The 26,050-nt window shown below is 49.4% G+C and overlaps 1 protein-coding gene across 1 annotated transcript; it reads right to left on the reverse strand.

The window, feature by feature from the left end:
• Positions 1 to 909: 909 nt before the first annotated feature.
• On the reverse strand, positions 910 to 24,988 carry LOC119181824 (A disintegrin and metalloproteinase with thrombospondin motifs 16). Its single transcript, XM_037433068.2, has 9 exons — positions 24,615 to 24,988; positions 16,614 to 17,026; positions 14,922 to 15,057; positions 13,976 to 14,056; positions 11,693 to 11,839; positions 10,104 to 10,363; positions 6,328 to 6,487; positions 2,890 to 2,979; positions 910 to 1,847 (listed from the first exon to the last, which is right to left on the reverse strand). The coding sequence occupies exons 1-9, from the start codon at positions 24,753 to 24,755 to the stop codon at positions 1,632 to 1,634; spliced, it is 1,644 nt and encodes a 547-aa protein (XP_037288965.2). The 5' UTR covers positions 24,756 to 24,988; the 3' UTR covers positions 910 to 1,631.
• Positions 24,989 to 26,050: the final 1,062 nt, after the last annotated feature.

Genomic DNA, 26,050 nt, shown 5'->3' on the forward strand with positions numbered 1-26,050 from the left:
AAGAACAACCGCAGATAACGGATGGCTCCGTGGAGCAAGAATGCTCGCTCCGCCGAAAAATCGGCGGATTTGACCGGAAGTTCAAGTGACGTAATCTGTGCGCCCGCCTTTCACCCAATCACCGATGGATGTCCGGAAAACGCTTTGCACTCCCTCGCACCCTCTCGTGCTATTTCGCTAGATTTCGGCTCAGCGAGAGCTCCCATCAAGACGCGCGCGTTCCAATCGGAGATTTGGCGAGAGCAATACCGCTCGGATCTGCGCGCTCCATTCGCAATCCGGCCCAGCGCTCGCGATCTGCCATTAGAATTCAACACGTGGTACTCGGCTGCCGACCCGCAGGCCGCGGGATCGAATCCCGGCTGCGGCGGCTGCATTTTCGGTGGAGGCGAAAATGCTGTAGGCCCGTGTGCTCAGGTTTGGGTGCACGTTAAAGAACCACAGGTGGCCAAAATTTGCAAAGCCCTCCACTACGGCGTCTCTCATAATATTATGGTGGTTTTGGGACGTTAAACCCCACATATCAATCAATCAATCAATCAATCAATCAATCAATCAATCAGTCAATCAACAAAATATGGAAAAGAGAACATGAAAGGAAAAGAGGCAAAAAGAAAGAGAAAACCGGAGAGAAACAATCAAGCCTTAGCACAATTAGGGCGAAATTGCCTTAACATTTTTTTTTATAAATCCGTATTCAGTTCATGCCTGTTCTGCGTTTCCCTTCCTTTTCTTTTTTCATTCGTGCCTGACACATATTTAACGCCAGCTTGAAGACAGTTTTCCTTATCTTGCCTCTTGTCATCGTGTGCTGCACGGAATGCGATTGACAAAGTCGTTATCGTCCTTGCTCATCTCAAAGAAGAGCTTGAGTTACAAGCAATCACGAAAAACACGCAAAGGGCAAACTAGAAAAAAAAAACATTAAATTTTATTGATTCGGTCACGTGATTTTGCGAGACACATGCAAAAACAACAACAGCGCATATTCCACAACTAAGACACATCTACTTACAACAGTGGCGCCATACCGTGGAGGACGGCGAAAACGCTCGTATTACAACAGACACAGTGCTGCATACTGCAGCAATAACATGTAAGTTTACAGTGCAGCAGATTTGTCAGCACGAGGATTTCCGAGTACGTCTTCGCAAAGTCGCGCACTACACAATATGCAGAGAGCAAAAAAAAAAAAAAATCGTCGGCTCCATGTATTGCGTAATGTGCGACATAATCCGAGCATTGGACTTGATTCGAGTGGAGTGATGACACCCAGCGGTGCAAAAGGTCACACGGTACATTTGCCTCAGACGGAAGCCGAAAGCGAATGGCGTATCTCCCTTTCTTTTCGGTTGATTGTAGTGACTCACCCTCGCCTTCTTTATGGGGGGGGGGGGGGGCGGGCAAGAAGTTTTTTCAGAGCGCCCCCCTCTTTCTATTCTGTGAACGTGTGGGGCTGACTTGGTGCCCCTCTCCGAGTCACAGCACCCCCCCTCTCCCTATTATGTCAACATGTGAGAGAGACCGCCTGCCCCTCTTGCACCCTCTCCCCCATGCGCACTCCTTTGCCTCCAACGTTATGCATAGGAACCTACAGCATCAAGTGCTCCGTAAACAAATCGACCTCGGCCTCAAAACCAACTGGGAAGACCACGCCGGAACCAGTTGTTCCAGATGTTCGTCAGGTCGGGAAAGACGACGCTGATCCGGGACCGTCGCGTCGTCGTCGACGGGTTTGTCGTCGTGGTGACGACGGTGCTCCGGGGCGCCCTCTTTGTCGAGGCCCCGGGGCTGCCACCACCTTCTTGAGCCGCCGGACGCGCCACGCACGACCCCTCGCGGCAATACTGCGCGCCAAAGGAAGATTGTGTCCTTTGAGCGTAATAAAACGGTTTTTTTTTGCTAGTTGGTTATTAAATTCTGAAGAAACATATCGTAGTGCAAAACGGCACAAGGACAGACATGTACACGGGAGTCGGTGAAGACTTCCAACTGTTGCTTGGTGATCACATAACTCAAACCTCTATATAACGAATCTGGATATAACGAAATATCAGTTATTACGAAGAGAGTGAAAACTACTCTTGCAATGGACACAGTTTTACGAATATGCCTTTATAACAAATTTTCGGATTTAACGAACTTATTTTCGTCTAAGATGAAACTATGTTATAATAGATTTGAGTGTTGGATTTCGAGAAAACACCACGTCTCAAAAGGAGATCGCTGTTTGTCGCGTCTCTTTGCCTAAAAAGTGTTCTTGCTCAAAAGACATTCACGTTACGTACGCCAGGGGATTCACATCCAATGGGGGGGGGGGGGGGGGATCGGTCAAGCATTTTAATAAAAAAAAGGAACACAACATATCTAGAGATGAAATGAATGTGGGCCTTTCGGCTAGTATGCTGTTCACTTCACCGAGCCAGTTTCTAATTGAAGCTGGGCTGGCATTATTGTATCTAGTAATCTTTTTTTTTGTTTGATACTTCAAGCACGACCTGTTTCAACGACTAATTTTTCCTAGTGACTGATAAACTGAACCGTTCCAGTCTTACTCTGTCTCTAGCAATTACTCTAGGTATTGTATTCTATAGAAGCTACATGCCGGTGCACGGAACGTATATTTTGTGAATTTATATGCCACTTACTTATCGCTTGAACACCAGACGGAAGGAGAAAACTGGGCTCTTATCTCTGTATTATATAGCACCTTTCATTTAATACCTCTTTTCGAGCCTTTGGCTACAAATCTGGCTACTTTGCCTATATTTAGCTCGAGTTCTGGCTACTTTTCGAATTTATATATACTCAACGGCGACCCATCACCACAACCACCGTACCTACGGTCCTGGTACACCCTATCATCATCGTGATCGCACGGTTGCATACCTTGCCTTTAGCACATGAGGTACCGTCCAGGGCCGGATGAGCAGGGCTAGCCCAGGAACCCTCAAGGCACCACAGTTCACGGCATACGTTCTGCGCAGAGTAAAAACAAACACGGGGTCACACGCTTGTTACAAATTTCTGCAGTCCGGGACAAAGGTTTCAAGTGCCCATTTGCGAGTAAGCTAAGTTTTCGCTTAGCTCAAACACGTATAGCACGCGATTCAAAATTTCAGCCGGATCCGTCCCCCCCCCCCCCTAAAAAAAAAAAACTTTTCATTATTTAACGATCCTTGCCATTGGCCAGCAGGCTTCACCAATGATATGCCAAACACCACGATTGGTTGAAAATTTATCTTGCGAACGGCTATAGCAAATCGTTCCTTGTGAGTCGATCGCTGAAATGATCATAAACGGGTATTTGCCACATAAATTGGGTAAACCCCACTTCTCACTACTGCAGGTCCACTAAAAAAAGGGGAAAAAAAGGCAACATAATCGACGGCGTAGTCATTAATGCTCGCGCCGAAATAAAGCCGAGATCACGTGACGCGGCCTCGCTAAAGTATAATGTAATGCAAGTCATGTGACTTCACAGAAAATCCCGTGGTGTACGTTCCCGCTAAAAAAGTGCCACCGCTGCTAATGCGACGCATCCGAAAGTGTAGTTACTGGTCATGTGACCCATTCCCGCCCAAAATAATTACGTGGTCTACCGCACCCCCTTACTGGTATTCCGCCTCCGATCACGTCACCTCCAGCGGTAGTCAGTCTGAGGGCATCATTCCACATGGCGGCTGCTCAAAACCACACAGACCTGTCGCCTTGAAACAAGCCACTAGTCACGTGATACCTTGCGGTTATGAAAGCTAGTGTAAAGCTCGCGCCTAACCATACTCGGCCATGGGTCGTTCTTCGTACCCGACGAAGAAGTCGCGATCGAAGAAGCGAGGCTTGCCGCAGCGAGGGAACGACGGCGCCGAGCAAATCCGGAAACGTGGCACGGTTCCGGAGTTCCGTACCGTAACATCCGTGTAGCGTCGGCAACAAGGCGCGACCACAGTCAGCGAACACACTCGAATCGTGCCAGACGAGAACTGCTTTATTCCGGTGACAGTCGCGTTTATATACGTCAGAGGTGGCGCCATCTCTAGATGACAGCCCAGCATAACTACAGCCACCTAGTGTCGACCTTCGACACTACAATCCGTACCACGACGCCAAACGTAGTCAAAGTCTAGCAACACGCTAGAAGCAACTAGATTAAACTTGATAATTGTCCACTTCAACTGTTTCAAGCCTTGCGCGACCGAGTGGAAGCTTCGCTATTGTTTGGTGCACACAGGCATAGCTTGGTAGCTTGAACGGGCTGTCTCGCTAATCACAAGCCTATATGTATACATACACGCTGGGGTGTGAGTGAGTGAATAGACCGACGGGATCCGGCCACAGATATAAGCCAAGAGACCTTGTCTCCCTCCTGTACCCTCCCTGTCTTGCTGGACCACCCATCTTTAGTCTTCGTCCTCAGAACTGCGCAGAGAGAGAGAGAGAGAGAGAGATAAAGATGCAAGGAAAAGCAGGGAGGTTAACCAAACGCACATCCGATTCGCTACCCTGCACTGGGGAAGGGATGAAGGGGAGAAAAGAGGTTGCAAAAAGATGAAAAGAACTGAGCAGCGTTGACCGCGGAAGCTCCGGGATGACTTCCGTATAATTCGTCAAAGAAAGAAAGAAACAAACAAAGAAGGAAACAAAGAAATAAATAAATAAAGAAAGAAAGAAAGAAAGAAAGAAAGAAAGAAAGAAAGAAAGAAAGAAAGAAAGAAAGAAAGAAAGAAAGAAAGAAAGAAAGAAAGAAAATTGCCCGCAGCTTCCCTCGGGGGAACACTGAGGAGGATGCGGACCATATAATTGGTTAACGGGGTGTTAAAGTGCGACTTACTTGGGTCGATGGCTAAATTGGTTAACGTGGTTGTGAAATGGGGTGTTAAATTGCGACTTACTTGGGTCGATGGCTAAATTGGTTAACGTGGTTGTAGGAGGGGGTGTTAAATGAGTGAACACGTACACACGTATGCGAAAGGGCGGCGCTGGTCGAAGGGACGTCGATCATTGTGTTTGTGGATTCGTTGGAATTCATTTCACCGCGACCTTGGACGTCGACGCGCCGTACAAACCAACCGACGAGCGGCAACTGAGCGAGCGAGCGCCGACCTTGAGTATATATACAGCACGACGGCGCATGCACTGTCAGGTGTTGAATGTTCTCGAAGCGCGACGCCACATGCGCGTCCACTGGAGAATCAGGAGAATTGTAGATGTCGAACGCGGTGTGTAGAGGAGGAAGGGTGCACAGATGGTGGAGGAGTGAAGCGCGCGCGGTGTGTAGAGGAGGAAGGGATGCACAGATGGTGGAAGAGTGGGCGACGGCGCATGCGCGCGCGTCAGCTGTCGAATGTTCGAGGAGCGGTGCGGACGGCGCGGACGGCGCACAAGGCGCAAGTATAAGATGCTTCCGCATCTAAAAGAAAGAGAAACGGGCGAGATGATGTTCAAACGTGTTGTAGCTCGGGCGAGTGTGTCCTCCATGAACTTAGCTTGTATTAGCGCGGTACATGTAAGAAGGAAAGACGACACAGACACAAAGAAAGGTAGACGCTAAACTTCCAACTGTTTATTTCATGCCATAATCACAATCATCTCATATATGCGCAAAATAAACCAACTCATCTTGCGCGTCATCTCATTCCAAGATACGTCATTTCCTTTTCGGTCTACCTTCCTTTAAGTCTGGTCGTTTTTTTCGTTCTTGTATGTACCGCGCTAATACAATAACATCTGGCATTTAACGTCCCGAATCCACGTTATGATTATGAGAGACTGATTATGAGATTATGAGAAAGTGGAGGGCTCCGGTATCGTTTGACCATTTTGTGTTCTCAAACGTGGAACTGAAATCGCACAGTACACAGATCTCTATCACTTCCCCTCCATCAAAATGTCACCTCTACGGCCGGCATCGAACCCGCGACCTTCTGGACAGCTGCCGAGCACCCTAGTCACTACTGTTCACCACGCTAATACAAGCTAAGTTGATTGATTGATTGATTGATTGATTGATATGTGGGTTTAATGTCCCAAAACCATCATTTGATTATGAGAGATGCCGTAGTTAAGGGCTCCAGAAATTCCGACCGCCTGGGGTTCTTTAACGTGCACCCAAATCTGAGCACACGGGCCTACAGCATTTCCGCCTCCATCGGAAATGCAGCCACCGCAGCCGGGATTGGATCCCGCGACCTGCGGGTCTGCAGCCGAGTACCTTAGCCACTAGACCACCGCGGCGGGGAATACAAGGTAAGTTCATGGGCGAGATTACTCATTTGCAAAGAAGGGCCAGAAGGAAATGGAGGAGGAGACTACACATGCGCTACTTGCATTGAACGGGCTCCTGGACGAAGTGTACGCGCTGTAGTCCGTTCCCAGCGCCAGCTTGCACTGGGCGTCCGCCGGGAACAGCTGACCGGGCAGAGGCTCTCCGTCCAACTCGGCCACTGGCTGGCTGGTGCGAGACGCCAAACACGTCGACGTCCGGCTCCTGCGGACCCCGCGTGGCTACACTGTGTAACTCTTGTGAAATAGCGCGAAAAACAAAAAAAAACAAAAAAAATCGCGAGGACACAGCTAGAAGACAACGCGGGTGCTGACGTTAAACTGATGTCTATTTTTTTTCCGGAAAGAGACCATATATGCATAGAAAGAACTGGTCATACCCAATGACTCAGTTCAACAACACAAAAACTATATAGTTGGCATCAGGGCTGTGAAAAAAGAGATGAAATTACTGATTATGTTCATATAGTTTTTGCGTTGTTGGACGAAGTCATTGCGCATGACTAGTTCTTTCCATGCATATATGGTCTCCTTACGAAAACAAACGTATGTTCAACGTCAGCGCTCGCGTTGCCTTCTTGCAGTGTCCTAAGTGTGTGTGCGCGTGTGTGCGTGTGTGTGTGCGCGTGTGCGTGTTGTGTATGTGTGTGCGTGTGCGTGTGTGTGTGCACTATATTACAATGCAGTACCATGGTACTACCAACTAACTTGACTTTCTGTACTACTCCAGCTCTGTCAAAGCCACTACATACAACGCCACAATACACGATACTGTAGTCAACGAACACGGCGCAAGGAAAGGTAAATGATAATTTCTGGGGCTTTATGAGCCACAACTTCGATTTGTCAATGAAGTACGTCATAGTGGAGGGCTCCTGCAATTTACATTACCTGGCATTATTTACCGTGCACCTACCTAAATCGGAGTACACGAGCATGTATAGCATTTCGCCTTTAAACTATACGCGACCACCTCGGACGGGATCGAACCAGTACCTTTCGTGTCAGCAGCCGTGCACCACAACCACTACAGCACCAAGGCGGCTGCGCAAGTAAAGATTGATCGATCAATCGAACTACTCATTAATCAATCACGCGTTAATTGACTGCTCTATCACACGCGCCGAGCGCCATAGCGGCGGACATCAGATAGATTTTCATCACCCGGGGCTCTCAAACGGGCGTCCACCTGAATGTACACGTACAGTGTCAACTTCTATGAAAGGGAGCGCGGGGACGCGTGGCCAGCGCGCTCCCGCGGCTGCTAGCAGCGCGTTCAAGCGGGAGCGAGAACAACCATGGATGGATGGATGGATGGATATGGCTGTACCCTTTAGATCGGGCGGTGGCTAGCGCCACCAAGCCGTAATACTGAACCGAAAACTATATTTATTTTTTTTTACCTTAAAAAGTGAGTTTGAGGATTCGTACTTTGCAGTGAAAAGTTTAATTTTCACTCCTGCCTTGACTTTAGCCACCAATCAGATAAGCTCCTTCTAGTTAAGTCTACTTGCTTAAAGTCTATTTTGCCCTCCCGGTCCCTAAACCCCAGTGCTTTGAAAAACTCTGCGCCATCATCCTGAACTATAGGGTGAAGCCCTTTATAGAACATTATCAAGTGTTCGGCAGTTTCTTCTTCCTCTCCACACGCACTGCATACTGTGTCTACCCCTTCGTATTTGGCCCGATATGTCTTGGTTCGCAGTACTCCCGTCCTTGCCTCAAACAGTAGAGAACTACCCCGAGTATTATCATAGATCCTTTCCTTGGCAATTTTCTGCTTAAAAGTTCGATAGATCTCTAGTGCGGACTTCTTAATCATGCCCATTTTCCAGATGTCAGTCTCCGTTTCCTTCACTTTCTTCTTAACCGATAGTTCTTTTCGGTTTTGCCCCCTGCTGATTTCTAAGTATTTAGCAGTCCATTTTCTAGTTCGCTTCCTCCATTTTGTATCGACATTCTTCCTGTACAAGTAGCTGAAAACCTTCCTAGCCCAACGCTCCTCCCCTATTTCTCTCAATCGCTTCTCAAATTTTATCTTGCTGCTAGCTTTCCTGCCCTCTAATGATGTCCATCCCATATCACCTTGTACTCCCTGATTTGGTGTATTCCCGTGAGCTCCTAAAGCAAGCCTACCTATTCCACGTTGCTTAATTTCTAATCTTGCTTGAACTTCTGATCTCATGCACAAGACCGCATTGCCGAACGTCAGCCCAGGAACCATGACCCCTTTCCATATTCCTCTCACAGCATCATACCTATTGTAATTCCACAGTGCCCTATTTTTCATCACTGCTGCATTCCTGTTACCTTTAGTCGTCACGTATATTTCGTGTTCCCTCAGATACTCGGTCCCATTGCTTATCCATACGCCCAGATATTTGTATTTATCTGTTATCTCAAGCGTGACCTCCTGTATCCTAAGCTCACTACCTTCGTTGTCATTGAAAATCATGACTGCTGATTTTTCCTTACTGAATCTAAAATCTAACCTATCTCCCTCATTACCGCAGATGTCCATCAATCTCTGTAAATCTTCCTTGTTGTTGGCCATTAGCACTATATCATCTGCGTACATTAATGCTGGTAGTGCCTGATCAATAAGTTTTCCTTGTTTGACTAAAGATAGGTTGAAGCCCAGCCCACTTCCTTCTAATTTTGCCACTAATCCTTGTAGGTACATCATGAATAATAAGGGTGACAGGGGGCACCCCTGCCTAAGCCCCCGTTTTACCTCTGCAGGCTTGGATACCTGTTTTTCCCACTTTATAACTACTTTGTTACCTTTATAGGTACCCTTTAAAAGATTAGTGACTACATGTTCCACGCCTAGTGTGTCCAGTATTCCCCAAAATTCCTCTTGAACCACGCTATCGTACGCTCCCTTGATATCCAAGAATGCTAGCCACAGGGGCCTGTGTTCCTTTTCTGCTATTTCGATGCACTGCGTCAGTGAGAACAGATTGTCTTCCAACCTCCTGTGTTTCCGAAACCCATTCTGCAGTTCCCCCAGCTCCCCCTCATCTTCTATTCATGCCTGCAGTCTTTCCTTTATAATCTGCATCGCCAGCCTGCAGACCACTGATGTCACCACAGTCTTTCTTTTCGCGCCATCTTGCGGCGACCAAAACAACCATTTGTTGCTGATATGGAACCAGCGGCACGATTGCGTCTCCTCCCCCTTCAAAACGATTACGCGAGAGACGGTAATCGCCTTGAAGGAGGGTTGCAATCTTGCCGTTCTATATCAGCAACACTGATATAGAACGGCAACAGTATGAACCGTGACTGTACGTATACATTCAGGTGGACGTCCGTTTGAGAGCCCCGGGTGATGAAAATCTATCTGATGTCCGCCGCTATGGCGCTCGGCCTGTGTGATAGAGTAGTCAATTAATGCGTAATTAATTAATGAGTAGTTCGACCAATCGATCAATCTTTACTTGCGCAGCCACCGTGGTGCTGTAGATGGTTGTGGTGCACGGCTGCCGACACGATAGGTACGGTTTCGATCCCGTCCGAGCTGGTCGCGTATAGTTAAAAGGCGAAATGCTATATATGCTCGGGTACCCAGCGTTTCACGGCTGACATCAGTCAAACGAGACCAGGTCACGCGTCGGGGCGTTAGTGTTAAGCTCGCCTACGACTGCACGTTAGCGAATTTGCACTCCACCTCAGTCGGAATGCGGAATGGAACGTACAAAAGCGAACAAGGCAGCCAAAACTATGCGAGCAGTACGTATACACACTACCAATAAACTCGATCGCCGTCATTTGTTTACAAATAGACAGTGCGCTATAGAAAACACACGGCTGCTCACGAGAGAAAGTCCTCGAGGTACTGGCCCGAGCAGCTGGACCAGCTGGTCTTGCCGGCGCCCGTCTTGGCCGACATGATGAAGCGGTCCGGGTCGCAGCGGTTGTCCGGCGGCCCGTCGTGGTGCATGCCCAGCGAGTGGCCCAGCTCGTGGGCCACCACCAACGCCGCCTCGAGGCTGCGCGCCTCGCTCAGGGTGCAGCTGTAGCGGCACCGACACATGCCGTTCACCCACGCCAGGCCCAGCACGCGGCTGTTGTTGCCCTGCCGCCGCAACACGTTGCACACCTTAGCACTTTGCTAACGAAGAAAATCTGCGAGGTACCATTAGCGTCTTCGCATTTACCTTTAAGCTTACACGTTCCATTGAGTACGAAACGCAGACAGAGCCACGATGACCAGAAATAGAGAACGAAATACTACGACGCCGTGTTTTCACGACGCTCACGGCGTGCCGTCCAGTAACGGTTCAATAGAAAGTGGTGCACGCAGACGAGTACTCAAAGAAACACGTACGGGTTCTCCGAAGGTAAAACATGCAGCACGCGAGCTGTGGCCAAGCTACTCAAAAGTGAACGCCGGCACACTCTACCAGAGACGTTATTGTTTATTTTAATACGGAAATGACCGAACTATCTCCTGGCACGTGTCCGTACAAAAATAAGTAACCACTTCTGTGATCGAGCGCGCTGGCATTCACATTTGCGTAGCTTGGCCACAGCTCGCGTTCATATATATAGAACCTGCACGTCATGAACGACGAGTTTAGGTTGTGTAATTCTTTTTTCATATTCGTGTCAACCACGTGTACAGTGCATTTAACTGATACAACAATAATGATCGTTGGGGTTTCGAGGCCCGAAACCAGGATGTTACCACACCTCCTCATCGATTACGCTACTGGTTCCATGCACTGAACTAGACAAATATGGTCGACCTAGCTCCTGCTGATATTTTGATTTTTCAAGCACTTAACAACATAGAGTTTCCCACCATACTTACTAGAGGGAACTCTGGCGCTAGTGTTTATGGGAGTTGCAACACACGGCGCTTCAGCGAGCATGGGAATGATGGGTAGTACACACATTTGTCTTATTTTCGTACTTCTGGCCTGCTTCTGGCTCCGTGTGTGTTCGTGTGGCTTGGAGCTGTTTTTTCACGAAAACATAAATTAGCAAATGTTCACCGTTTGCGCTTCACAACTTTATTCTTTTAGGCTTACCATTTCGAATCAGGTCTCTCAGTTCAAAATGGTTCGTTCTTTCTTTCAAAACAAAACCGTAACCAGTAATAAACGAAGCCGCAAGTACGATTCACCGCCCGCAAGTACGAAGACTAGGCAAATGTGTCTACTACCCATCATTCCCATGGTCGCTGAACGATCGCAGCGCCAAAGTGCCCTCTAGTTAATTTTGGGAAACTCTATGCTTAACAATGACCATGACCATGAACAAAAAAAAAAAACCCATCGAAATGCCAACGAAAGATCTCGTAAGAGCCGCCTGTTATAATACGAATAACCGAGCTCTTGTCGCGGTTAATGTGCATGACGTATACGCATCTGGCACGCGTGCCACATATGCAAGAACGCACCTTGACGAGGTCGAGACCCGAGAGCATGAGCGCGTGGTCCCAGCGTCCCAGCCCCTGCCTGGCCGCCAGCTGGTTGCGGTTGCACTGCCACACGCAGAAGTTGTCCAGGTAGGCGTCGATGTCACCGCCACCGGTGCTGGGACCGCGCTGCAGTGGACGACAGCAGGACCGCGCCATAGGGTTACACGCGCCACATAAGGCCCGAAAAATCAAGTTAAGGTCGCCACGTCAGCAGACACTCCAGATCCGTGCCCGCCCAACGCAGTTTTAAAGGGCCTGCTCGCATTTCTAAGCAAGACAGGTTTAGATTCCCGTCTTTAGATAATAGAGGTTTTTCGTTTGACGTTTTTACGCTCCGCTTAGCAGCTAAGCGGAGCGGGAACGCGAGTGCGCATGCGCCCTCCGCTAAGGCCTTAAGCGGGTTACCGGAGCGGGGAATACGGTCCGCTTACGAGCAGCCTAAGCGGAGAGCGGTGCGTCGCTGCCTTTTTTGCAAGCGGAAGGGTGACAACACGCGCGCCCTCTCTCGTGCGTGCAGCAACTTTGCTCATTTCAAGATGGCTTCCTCCGGAGACGGCACGCTTTCCGCGAGTGCTGCAGCTTCGCCGTCACCTGCCCAGCGCAAGCCGCGAAAACACAGTTTCAACGGTGAAAAATAAAAACGCCGCCACCACACACGCGTCAAAAGCGCAAACACACAGTGAATGCTTGCAATGGATCTGGAACGGAACCTTGCTGGCTTTTGAGCGGCTAAGTCAGAGCTTGCTTCTATGTCAAAAAAATAGACGGTTAATACATTGAAAGTGGATATCTAAATACTTCATGGAAAGATCATTTACACGTTATTGTTCTGCTTTGTATACGTGAAAACAATGTTTTTTTTATTTTGTTTACCGACGATGAAAACGACCAGAGGGCGCTGCAACTGCGAAAGGTCCGCTTCGCTGCCGGCAACCAATAACTAAAAGAGGAAAATCAGCCGCCGCTCCGCTGCGGCTTCGCGGGTGCTCCCGGAGCAGAGCGGACCACAAAAACGTCAAACTAAAAACCTCTAATCTGCTGAGGTAGAGAATTTTGTGCGTGTACTACACCGAACGAGACATTGTGTGTGCAGTGACTCATTGTTCTATACCACAATCACCCCTCATCATACCCTTTTCCCCTTACCCCCATGAGGAGTAGCAGGCCAGAAACCCGCTTTCAAGGCCGACCTCTCCTCCTTTTCATTACACACCTTCTCCTTTTTCTTTTCTTTTTCTTTTTCTTCTTCTTCTCCACGTCGAAGTTGTAAGTTGAACTTTCCTGCTACCCCGCACTCTTCTCACGCCCGTAACGTCATGTTTGCTTACATACCTTTTTTACCTGTCTACCTGCTTGACGGTGTTTTTTCTTTTTCTTTTCTTTACTGAGAAGCGACGTGCGCACCTGCAGGTTCAGGGCGGTGTCAAAATGCCTCACATTCCATCCTCTCTCTTTGCCTTCTCAACTTTATTCCACTCTTCATCCTTGTGCAGCACTGCTGATCGAGGTGGCCTCCACCGAGACTGTTATGGCGCTGCACTTTTATTTTTCTTCATTTTTCTCTCTTTGAAAGCCACTCCGTTGAAACTACTGCGCGCGGGCTCGGCGGCACGGCTGCGAAACGATGAACGAAGTCATTGACGGCGCTCCCAATGGCGCGCGCGCTTGGGTGCGACGTAGAGGACGACGTAACTAACGGAGCAAGTCAATAGAGACCGTCATCGCTTCACGTGGCGAACGGTTTTTCATTTCGCCTACCATATACAGCTTTCGCTGTAAAAACAAGTATATAAAGAAAGGTCGGGAGTTTACCAAACGCAGGACCGGTTTGCTACCCTGCTCTGGGGAAAGAGATAAGAAGGATACAGACAGATAAGAAAGAACAGCGCCACGCTACAGAGAGCACATCAAGTATGGAGGCGGCAGCAAACATATAAGCATGGTTGCTACGTACAAGTTCGTAGGCATCTGGAAAAATGCCTATTTCTGAGGCGCACTTGCATATATTCGACTCTCTTTTTTGCACATGGTAGTGATTCCAATGACACGTTCACATGAAAAAATACGGGACAAGCGCTAAAGCTCTTGTCATTTGCGCTTGTCCCTGGTACCCTTTCTTGTGAGCATGTCCTTGCTTCGCGCAAAATTTCCCTTTCAAGCATTTTTAACACACTACGCCGACAATGAGCTATACTTCTATTAGTTATCCCAAGCTTTATATCGTAAAGTTCTTCCCGCCAAGCACATCCCGTGCCCGCTTACCTTGGAGTCGACAAGTTCGAGAGTGACGATCTCCAGTTTGAGCGGCCTTCCCAGTGATCGGTACTCCAGAATCAGTTGGACCTGCAACGAAGTGGCGACAGGAACTATGAATTTCAAGAGCGGCTGTTTTATCTATCTATCTATCTATCTATCTATCTATCTATCTATCTATCTATCTATCTATCTATCTATCTATCTATCTATCTATCTATCTATCTATCTATCTATCTATCTATCTATCTATCTGCCTGTCTGTCGCAGGACCGATTTGCTACCCTGCTCTAGGGGAAGAGATAAAGGGGCGAAAAGGAAGATACAGAGACATAAGAGAGTCTGTCCGTCTTAATGTTGATTATGCTACATTCAAAATACCATGTTGATGCTGCAAAACATGCGTACGCTAACGTAATCAGACGTGAATGGAATGCAGATGCAATGTGGATTCGCAGGATGCATCCATGCATGACCTACGCAGTAACCGTGCGAGAGCCTGCTAAGCGTCGCTGTGTACTACACGCAGGAAATGTCGGTAACGGCACCGTCGTCTCTGCTTCGACTACACGTGTGGCTGAATACATGCCCTCCCAACAGGAAAACAGTTTGTACAAACAAGACGGTTTCTCTGTTTGTAAACAAACTGGCGTGCGCCGAACGGCCTGCCCAAGAAGACTTCCGGTGCGGCACTTCCAGTAATGATTTTTCAGTGGTGCCGGCAGTGTTTGCCTGATTGAGTTTGTTGGGTCCATTATTTCTCCCGCATATATTGGTATAAACTAGATGGTCAATTCATATGAATAATGCCCACAGCGTACGTATAGACATACGATTCACGAAAAAAACAACCAAGCTAAGCCCAATCGTATTATCCATACATACTGTTAAATATTGTGTACGTACTGGTACTGCTGCGGGTTGGATCAGTGGAATATGCAATACTATAGCATACCTGTTCGAGGATAGCCGTGAGCTTAGTCTGCAGGGCTCGTTCCGTGGCCATGGCGTTGTTTAGCGCTGCATCGACGAATACCGCAAGCTCGATGGCACGCTCCCTCGACGACACCGCCGCTTTCGTCTTCGCGGCCCTGCAAGAAGAACGGGTGCATCGTCATCACCATCATCGCAACCATCACCACCTCCGCCACCACGTCACTCACGTCACATGCGCATGCGCGTCACGCATGTAATTGACGAGCCATTCTCATCCTCCTCCACTGACGCCAACGTTGAAGTCTCCCGCGACTATAACAGGCGCGCATCGACACGCCTCGCAGCAATCAGCCAGCGTCTCCTCCAGACAGCGCTGAACTTGTTCTTTTGGCAGGTTAGGAGCGAGGTACAGCGCCAGGATCGCGACGTCACCAACGCGCACGGCAACGCACTCGGAGCAGGAGCGTCTTCGAGAGGTTCCGAATCGAATCGTTCTTCCGGGTCGCCTCCAGATCGACCGGCGGAACCCGGCGCTTGCGGGCGGTTGCTTCGACGGAGGGCGCGCGGCGCTTTCGAAACGCTGGCGACGACGTCGCCAACGACGGGGACGCCGAGGACTCGTCAGCGTTGGCCTTCCGTTGTCGGCGCTTCCGCTCGGCTTCCTTGGCTCGCGTCTCGTCGGTGTTGCCGACGCGTTGAAGACGTTAGCACTCGGCTTCTTTGGCTCGCGTCTCGTCAGTGTTACCCGCACACCATCTCTATTCTCAAACGCGATCAGCGTGTTTGACTCGCACCTCGTCGGTGTGTTGGTCTTCCACTGCCACTCGGCTTCCCTGATTCGCGCCTCGTCGATGTTGCAGGCGCGACGTCGCCATTCGCGAAAGCGATCGGCTCGGCTAACTCTCGCAACGCCGGCGACGGCTGGGTTAGGCCAAATCACTTCGGCACACGTTTCGGCGGGCGAAAAAGTTTCGCTTTCCGGCGTCCTCTCTATCGAAGATAAACGAACCGAAAGAGTGTTCACTAGATCTGCGCTCGAACGTTGCGAGCGGTGAGAAGGGTAAAGCGAGAGAGAGATGACAAGAGGCGAGCGCGCGAAAGACGAGGGAGAGGGTGACGTCCCCGTGCACTGCGAGGGAAGGCGTAATCTACTTGGTACCGCCCCAGCACCTGCGGCGAGGGGAGCGCGGCGCGGCGCGTTGGCACGGAGACACAGACGAACAGCGTTACACAGGCTAGTCAAAGAGCTGCTTTGCATCTAATACAGTAATGAAACGTCAGTCTACCAAGTCTATATTAAGGGATTGTGCTGTTTCCATCCAAATATTATGTACAAGTGGTGACTTAGGGATGGAAACACAATTTGATACAAATGTTGTCTGAACCGGAATAAGTGTTTTATACAGGATGGCTGAAGTTTCGGTCGGTGAACTTATCTTCGTTAAAGGCGCCTCGTTACTCTTGGCGTATTATTCAACTAAGACGCCAAGAATGATGAGGCGCCTTTGACTAAAATATTCGTTGACCGAACGAAACGTCGGCTACCTACCTAAGGCACTTATTCCTATTCAGATAAGCTGTAAACCACATTCCAATGACGCCAGCACATGAAGAACACGTTCTAAAGGTAACCCCACACGCCCTCAACACTAAACCGCAGTGTATGGTCGTAGTTATAGCACGAACCAAACGAGCCAAACGCAGGTCGTACCTGCGTCTCCTGGTGGACAGCTTGCTCCATGAAGTGAGGAACCTTGACTTGGGGGATTCGCGGCGCACCAAGTGTCCAGCAACGACTTCGATTTCGACACCCGCGTCACCGACTCTTTGAGCGACGGGCGCCACAGAAAAGGCTTCGCCATTGGCTGTGAGTATGAGGGCGTGGACTCGCGTGTCACCGGGACACCCAGTCACCACGGCTCGACCCGTGGAACTGACCCCTTGCTCGTAGACTCTGCCTTCGTACGTGCAGTTCACCACCGACGCCACACCTCCGGGGAACGACTCGAGTGCAGCACGCCTGCGGCGAAGGGGCACGTACAGCCGACGGCCTCCGACGTGTACCGACAAGATGTCTGGCTCGAAGAACACCTGTGCTTGCTCTTCCCCGCTCACATCACCGACCTGGAGATACGTTAATGGGAAGTAAATGTGAGTTACAAAACGCGATGGAAATATCATTGTCCTCATCAATCTGCACTTAATATAAGTTTAGAACCAGCAGGCTCCTTGAAAGTTTCATACCTATGATAATCTTTGGAGTTTTAAGTAAGAAAACTACGATGCGATGATGAGGAACGCCGTATAGTGGAGGACTCCAGACGTTTAGACCAGAGTTTAATGCACACCTAAATTTAAGCACAGCGGCCTCCAAAGCATTTTTCTTCTATGATAATGCGGTCTCCCCGGTCGGGATCCGATCCGGCGACCTTCGGGTCAACAGTGTGGAGGTGCTGGCACCGCCTGTAAAGTTGTTTGCGCTGCGTGGCGCACGTGTCTCACTTAAAGCCGCATTTCGGGTTACAACTACCGGGCGGTAGGTGGCGTTGTGTTCGCGAGCGTTGATCACCACAATCATCATCATCATGGTATAACGCCGGCGGCGACAAGCCTTGGTAGCGGCGAGCGAGAAATAAGCTGGTCTCTTCTGCGCGTGGCGGTTGCCGCGAACGGTTGTCTTTAACGTGAGTCCCCGGTGCGTGGCACCGCGACCGCGCGTTGCGCGTCGGGGGCCATCGTGGTAAGTCAAGCGTTGGCGACGCCGCCTTGGGTGTGTTATTGTGTTTGTCATGTTTTGGAGTGTATGGTAATATTATGTAAGGATGTCCTAGCGTGTTGATCACTGATGTATAATAATTCGGCGGACGATATCGTAGCTATAAAATTAGTTAAATAAAAGTATGTTGTTTGGTTTGTACCGACCGCGTCTACTGTGCGTTCACTCCAAGAGCGTGGTGGCGCTCGCCGTTTCTAGACCCCACAACAGTCAAGGACCATAACCAACAGACCTGGGCGACGTGTAGTTTCATGACTACGAAACCTCTGAATGTAACAGGCACCACTAATCATGTTACCAATTCACGTAACAAGCATTTCTCTCTTTCTCTCTCTTTTTGCCCACTCACTCCACAAATATAATTTCTGACATGAACTTGCCTCAACTGTAGGGGTGAAATCCTTAGTAAAAACATTTATTAACAAAAAAATACCACAGTTTGATAGGGCCGCGTATTGTATACAAGGAACCACGAGCACAAAAGAGCCGAGTCTCCAAACTATTAAGTTACGGGCACAGGTCTTTCATGAACGATTGACCCCAAAATAAAAAAAAACTCGATATTGTCGCGGTACAGCGCGAACCAAAGGCAGATAAACGTTGACACAGCGACTCTCAGCAGCCGAACAGCAAGATCGCCTTCTTTATCTTCAATCAGCCAGAGCTCCACTACCTGGTGTGCGCCAAATCCACTTATTGTCGTTTTGGTCCACCAGTACACACGCGCCATTTGCCCCCCCCTCTTAATGAGCATCGCCCCGATGCTAAACCAGTAGTGCAGTTTTTTTTTGTCGGTTCTTTAAGAAGTGTCTTGCGCAGTCACTACCTTTCATAAGGCTTCATGCGCACAAAGTGAACTAGTTCAGGACGGTGCTGGCGAAGCCTCGTACTATATGAACTGTCGGGGACGACCTCGTAAGTAACATCACTCAGTCGTCGCAGTACTAGATATGGCCCAAAGTATCTCCTTAGGAGCTTTTCAGAGAGCCCTCGTTTCCGTATGGGCGTCCAAACCCATACTCTGTCGCCGGTCTGGTAAACGACTGTTCTGCGGCGAGAATTGTAGCGGCTCGCGTCGTACTCTTGTTGTTGCTGGATTCGCAGGCGTGCTAGTTGCCTTGCTTCTTCCGCTCGTTCTGTAAACATCTCGGCGTCCGGTTCGATGTCGTCGCATTCGTGCGCTAGCATCGCATCTAACATGGTTCGTACTTCCCTTCCGTCAATTAGGCTGAACGGGGTCATCTGGGTTGTTTCTTGCTTGGCAGTGTTGTATGCAAACGTGATATAAGGCAAGATTTCGTCCCAATTTTTGTGTTCGACGTCTACGTACATTGAAAGCATGTCTTCAATTGTTTTGTTCAGACGCTCTGTAAGCCCGTTCGTTTGCGGGTGGTAGGCGGTGGTCTTACGATGGGTTGTTCCAGTCAGCATGAGGACTTGTTCCAAAAGAGCTGCCGTAAATGCGGTTCCTCTGTCTGTGATTACGACGCTTGGTGCACCATGCCGCAGGACAACGTTCTCGATGAAAAATTGTGCCACCTCCGCTGCTGTAGCTCTCTGGATAGCCTTTGTTTCAGCATAACGGGTAAGGTAATCAGTCGCGACAATAACCCAGCGGTTCCCAGCAGTAGAAGTAGGAAGTAGGCCCAAAATATCCATGCCAATCTGGTCGAATGGTGTTCTTGGGACCTGCACGGGCTGCAGGAGGCCAGCTGGTTTCGTCGGCGGTGACTTCCGTCGCTGGCAGTCGAGGCAAGTACGAACGTGGTGTGTTACGGCTATGGTCAGTCTTGGCCAAAAGTAGCGCTGCCGTACTCTGGCCAACGTTCTTGTGTAACCTAAGTGGCCTGAAGTCAGCTCGTTGTGGCATGCTTCGAGTACTTCGGAGCGAAGGGCTGCTGGGATGACGAGCAAATACGCAGATCCTGTCGAAGAGAAGTTTCTTTTGTATAGTACTCCGCTCCGTAAGCAAAATGATGACAGCGCTCTTACGAAAACAGTTGGTGCCTTCTGAGATCTTCCCTCCAGGTAATTAATTAGGGCAAGTAACTCAGGGTCGCCACGTTGTTGCTGTGCAATAGCGGTTGAGTCAAGCACACCGAGAACTGCTGTTTCCTCCTCATCGGATAGAGTTGCCGATTAAATGGGTGAGCGGGATAGACAGTCGGCGTCCATGTGGCGCTTTCCTGACTTGTGTACGACAGTCATGTCGTACTCCTGCAGCCTGAGACTCCAACGCGCTAATCTCCCGGTAGGATCTTTAAGATTTGTCAACCAACACAGTGAGTGGTGGTCACTGATGACTTTGAAAGGGCGGCCGTATAAATACGGGCGAAATTTTGTGACCGCCCATATCACGGCGAGGCATTCCTTCTCAGTCGTGGAGTAATTAGTCTCGGCGCGTGTTAGTGTTCGGCTTGCATAGGCGATTACTCTTTCTGTGCCCTCTTGCAGCTGCACAAGCACAGCTCCCAAACCAATATTGCTGGCATCAGTGTGTAGCATCGTTGGGGCTTTCTCATCAAAGTGGGCAAGCACTGGAGGCGTCTGTAGTCGCTGGCGGAGGTTCTTTAAAGCAGCTTCCTCTACGTTGCTCCATTGGAAAGCAACGTCTTCTCTTGTGAGGTGGGTCAACGGCGATGCGTGCGAAGTCCGCGATAAATCACCTATAATACGCACATAGTCCGAGGAATCATCGGACAGCCTTCTTATCAGTCGGCACCGGGAACTGTGTAACAGCTGCGATCTTTTCAGGATCAGGGCGAACGCCTGCGTGACTGACAACGTGGCCAAGAAATTGCAGCTCTTCATAGCAAAAGTGGCACTTTTCAGGCTTCAACGTCAAGCCCGCAGACCGTATGGCTTGTAAAACTGCCTCAAGTCTTTTAAGGTGCTGGTCAAATGTTGCGGCGAAAACTACGACATCATCAAGGTAGACCAAGCAAGTTTTCCACTTCAACCCAGAAAGTACGGTATCCATAAGTCTTTGAAAGGTAGCAGGTGCTGAACATAAACCAAAGGGCAAGACTTCAAATTCATATAAGCCATCTGGTGTCACAAAAGCAGTCTTCTCGCGGTCTCTTGGGTCTACCTCGATTTGCCAATACCCACTCCTTAAGTCCATCGATAAAAAGTAACGAGCATGTCGAAGCCTGTCGAGAGAGTCATCTATACGAGGAAGTGGATACACATCTCTCTTTGTCACCTGATTGAGTTTTCGGTAATCTACACAGAAGCGTAGGCTGCCATCTTTTTTTTTTAACGAGGACTACAGGTGACGCCCAGGGGCTTTTTGAGGGTTGAATGACGTCATCTTCTAGCATTTTGTCGACTTGCTCTTGTATCACTTCGCGTTCCTTTGCAGCCACGTGATAGGGGTTTTGGTGAATTGGTCTCACCATGTCCTCGGTAATTATTCGATGATTGGTTAGAGGCGTGCGGCCAACTCTTGATGTTGTCGAAAAGCAGCCTTTGAATTCGGCCAGTAGCTCAAGAAGCCTCTTTCGCTCGTTCTTAGGCAAAGTGATGCTAACGTCAAGAACTGGTGTCGAACCAAGTTTTGGCGCCTCGTCGACTATACTGCCAAGCAGCCTTCTGCGTCTGTGATATCATCGAAGTAAGCGACGGCCATGCCTTTTGGAAGGTGCCGGCGCTCATCACTAAAATTTGTCAGAAGCAAGTCCGTGAGTCCAGCGGCGACACTGACGATACCTCTTGCGACGGAAATGCCGTGTGTGAAGAGGAGCGAGGTTATTCGGTCTGCTACTCCTTCGCCGTCAAACTGGACAGCGGCTGCCACAGAAACAAGCGTGCACGACCGAGGAGGGAGAACCACATCGTCATCAGTTAGACGCAATTGGTTTGGTCGCACCTGTGTACAATCAGGTGCGCCCGAACTGTTGCGGAATGTAATCAAACTGTCTGGGATATTGATGACGGCACCATACTCTCGTAAGAAGTCCATACCAATAATTAGATCCTTGCAGCATGCGGCGAGAACGACGAACGACGCAACGAAAGAAGAACCTCCTATGTCAATTCTCGCTGTGCATCTTCCAGAGGGCATCAATAACTGACCACCTGCCGTCCTTATTTGAGGGCCTGTCCACGGTGTCTTCACTTTCTTGAGGCGGATGGCGAGGTCCTGACTGATGATAGAAAAGTCGGCACCGGTGTCGACTAAGGCTGTTACTTTCTGGCCGCCAAGAAAAACACTCAGGTCAGCGGTCACAATGTCGTCGCTCTCACGTCTTGTCGGATTTACAGCGTCGTGTAATGGGGGCTTTTCGTCGTCATCTTCATGGCCTGCAACCTTACCCCCGGAGGTCGCCGCCCTCAGTTTCCCCATCGTGGGCTGGGTGACTTTCTTGCGTTAAGTTCCGCGGAGGCACGTCGGTGTGACGAAGGTGAATGAGCGGGAGAAGGAGAGCGGGATTGACGTCCCAAACCTGGCTGGCGGGTAGGTATTGCCTCCTCGTCAGAAGTACGGTATTCGTAAAAGTGAGAACGGGCTCCATGGAAAGAGGCGTCCTCCCGGCGTGGTATGTATCCGCGAGGTATGTATCGCACTTGCGAGGTTCCGTGGAAGGCGTGAACTCTGGAGCGAGGCCTATCAGCCGCCGACTGAACCGGTGCACGGGAGTTGCAATGGGTGACAATGCGTCCGAGCTAGATGAACGGCTCCCAGTGGGAGTATGGAGCATTAGGTAGGGTTGCGTTCCAGCACCTCCACCAGTGTCGCGGTACAGCGCGAACCAAAGGCAGATAAACGTTGACACAGCGACTCTCAGCAGCCGAACAGCAAGATCGCCTTCTTTATCTTCAATCAGCCAGAGCTCCACTACCTGGTGTGCGCCAAATCCCCTTATTGTCGTTTTGGTCCACCAGTACACACGCGTCAATATGTTCGTGGTTCAATTCTCTTGCATACATTAGCACATCGATCCGGTTCTCTATCAATGACGAACGTATACCAGAGAACTTATCCTAATGCGACTTTAAAGTAAGCGTCAGTGTTCATCTCATTCGGCATCACCTCGCGACGTCGTCACCAAAGTACGCTGCACCAAGTTAATCTGAGTATCGGTCTCGACCGAGGACTGTCAAAGCTAACATAGATAGTGTGATTACGGGGCCAAACACTTATGAATCTATGGCAGGGGTTTGAAACACGTGAGCCGTGTACCTTTCGCTAGTGAGACGGCCCGTACGTGACTGCATGTTCAGGAGCTGCGAAGGCCTGACTGGCCTCAAGTTTTCCCTTGTTTTTCTTTCGTGAGGCCCCGCAAGCAGACATCATTAGTTGAAGCATAACCATGGAACAAAAAGTCCATAATTCAGAACTACGTCCAGATTTCAGTCACTCTTGAGATCAGTCCCGATGTGTCTGACGAATCCTGACGCCAAATACTTTTTAGAGATGACCCATATTTAGATGTAGAAAACGCCTTTTTTTAATGGAAACACTAGCTGTAATGTTATTCGAGTCCCCCCCCCCGTCCTTACCCTCACTCAAATCATCTTCACGGTTCCAGCCTTTGCAGAAAACTAAATTTCGTGAGTGCGGCGCACTAGCTGACGTTAGCTTGTCAACCCTGGTCTATGGTCACAGCTTTCGGCAGGGACGGTATCAGTCCTGAAAACTAGGACGGTCACCTCAGCAAGACAAGACGGGCATGGCGAAATCGGAAGCCAGTCTTGGGCATGACGGATGACGAACTTAGGTTCAAAAAGCCTATCAGGCCTTGCTTTGTCACCGCGCTTAATGTAACAGCGTAAGGTTTCTTCCAGAAATTTGGGGGTTCCATGAAGACGTCCAAATCGAGCGAAGCGAGCAAGGACAGCACTTGAAGAAAGTTGCATACTTCAGACGTAAAGTATACAAATTAACTTAAGTACGCTTGGGCGATGGAGCTCTACTACATACGTAAAGGCAATTTAAACGCCATAGCTTACCTGCATAGCCTCGAAACGTGCACGTTTTTCAGGCGGCTTTTGGCTGGAGTGCTTCAACAACACCCGCTGCTCATAATTACATCCTAATGCCGTCAAATAATGTGACAGGTCATGTGCGACTCTCAGTTAGTTGAAGAGGATAAAACAGGTATGAATTGCAACGTTCCACATGCATCTTCGTAGCAACTGAACATATTTAATCATAATATAACGTTACAAAAATGCAAAAACTGACGTCCAATGTACCCAGATGCCCTCAATATGCGGCAAAAAATGGGACGGAAAGCAAATGCCGCTACTTGGAAGCCATATGAAAATTAACGCCGGAACATATATGCGGCAAAATTAGTCGAAGCAATATTCTTCACGAAGTCTATACTTCGTGCACTAAACTTAATGACCACCGTGTCTTAGAGTCGGACAGAAAGTGTCATTTGTTCCACGTGCCCGGTCCAAAACTTGGACAGATGACGAAGCCAACAAAAAGATGAAGTTCTGAAGGTTCCCCCAGCATTGCTGCTACATAGTTCCGAAAGGCAGACATCACTATAGATTACCACCGCGTGCACGCAATATTGTAATATGTTGAAAAAAACTGGCGGGCGAGTTTTATCGAGTTTCGTAACTACACCGGGTAATAGGTTAACAAATAAAGTCGAAGTTTTCTAATCACATCGGAAATCTCTTTGCGCCAACGCCATGCCGTAATGTCACGCGCTATATCATCAGAACGCCTCACCCGGTCACACCAGAGAGGGCATGAAGCTCCTTAGTAACTACAGTTCAACACTTAAGGCATCTGGTTAGTCCAATCGCGTGTCGAAGCAGAATTTGGAACGCCTCCCAAAGTGCAACGCAGGAGAGAGGCGGAGTTCAGCCTTGAAAATTTCGAACCTGACGCTGGACATCCCGTTCCCCAAAAGGAAAGATATGCCCTCATTTCTTCAAGTGTTTAGCGGGACTTGTAAGTCGTCGTCTTACCTGGGCAACGCACGAGCCGACCTGAAGAAACAGTAGAAGAAGCGTCACACCAACGGCCAGCGACGTTGGCATTACGGTACTGCGCGGCAGGCGAGCGGCGACGGGCCGCTGCAGCACGCCGCATACGTCGCCGGCGGCCATCCTGTTTTCAAATGGCGCTCGCGGCCCTCGGGTCCTTGGATTCACAAACGGCTGCCTGCTCGGGCGTGACGGTCTCTTCCGGAGACCATCCACTTCGCGCTTGACGCCGCGGACGCTTAGTTGACGGAACCTCCGGGAGCGCGCGCGCAGCGGGCACGTCACAGTCTTGCCGACAGAGACAAGACCTGGCCGCGTCCCGTCACCGACGCCAGCGACACTGATGTAGCCTTGGCCCTGAATACCAACGGGAGCTCGCTACATGCCGCGATGAGATATATATATACGCGCTACTGCTGACTCACGGGAACACGCACGTGGGAGGTGCACAGCGCGACACAGTGCACGGCCAGGTACGAAGTTGTCACCACCGGAAGGAGTCGGTAGACTTTCAAGCCCATACCGCGCGTACCCAGTAACCTACTGTCAGGAATCCATTCGCCGAAACGCGTGTTTGCAGAACTTTGACGGGAGACTTGCTGATATTAGGGTTACCGTAAAGTTTTTCCACGTGAGTTTTTTTCCACTTGACACAGCAGCATCCAGTCGTGACTGGCATCGTGGCATGTATAGATGCGACTTCGGAGATCACGACGAAACTTTTACCAGCCGACTTTCTGTATCGAAAGTTCCCGTCGCGTCCCTACCATAAGTATACCGGAAAAAAAACGAGTTGCTAACTCGCTTACGAAACCCATGTCCAAATCATACGAAACAAAATTCGCAGATGGTCTGATTTAACGATGTCCGGAAAGAGTGACGATGAAGGGTGACCAAGCGCAAACGTGCATATTTTTACGAGCTTTGCGTTAAAATATTGCACGTACTATGAATTAAATCGAGGCCTCAATACTTTTGTTGAGTACGCGAGCTTTGACAAGTTAGTCGAGCTTATAACAGTTTCGTGCGCATCAATGCTATGTATATCCTGATGTTAATATAGATATTGACTCGCCATAATGAAATATATAGAACCTGAACCTAATTCAGTGACCATAGCATTAAACAAACGCAAGTCCATCGAGGAACATGCAGCAAAGTCTCAGTAAAAGCAGCTGCAGGAGTCATCTTTCTAGAGCTATATCTGTAAACACTTTTAGAGCAACTACTGCAACTGTAGTCGCGACGTACCCACTACTCTTCAGATCATCATAATTTTGGAAAGTGGGAAAATAACTACTAAGTCATTATTCAGTATGCTGCGGAAAAGCGAGGTGCCCACTTCATGTACACTTTGTTGATACCCTGCCCAGCCCAGCCCAGCCCTGCCCTGCCCTGCATGCCCTGCCCTGCCCTAC

The sequence above is a fragment of the Rhipicephalus microplus genome, chromosome 10, assembly GCF_043290135.1.
Source record: "Rhipicephalus microplus isolate Deutch F79 chromosome 10, USDA_Rmic, whole genome shotgun sequence".
In the NCBI taxonomy this organism is placed as follows: Eukaryota; Metazoa; Arthropoda; class Arachnida; order Ixodida; family Ixodidae; genus Rhipicephalus; species Rhipicephalus microplus.

Bases quoted from the DNA above. Each gene is read 5' to 3' on its own strand.
- LOC119181824 (XM_037433068.2), bottom strand. From the start codon at position 24,755: ATGGCCGCCGGCGACGTATGCGGCGTGCTGCAGCGGCCCGTCGCCGCT. The intron at 10,364-11,692 runs GTGCGTTCTTGC...TTGCGGCGGCAG, and splicing joins CGGGTCTCGACCTCGTCAAG to GGCAACAACAGCCGCGTGCT. The intron at 1,848-2,889 runs GTATGCAACCGT...TTTGGCGCGCAG, and splicing joins CCTCATGTGCTAAAGGCAAG to TATTGCCGCGAGGGGTCGTG.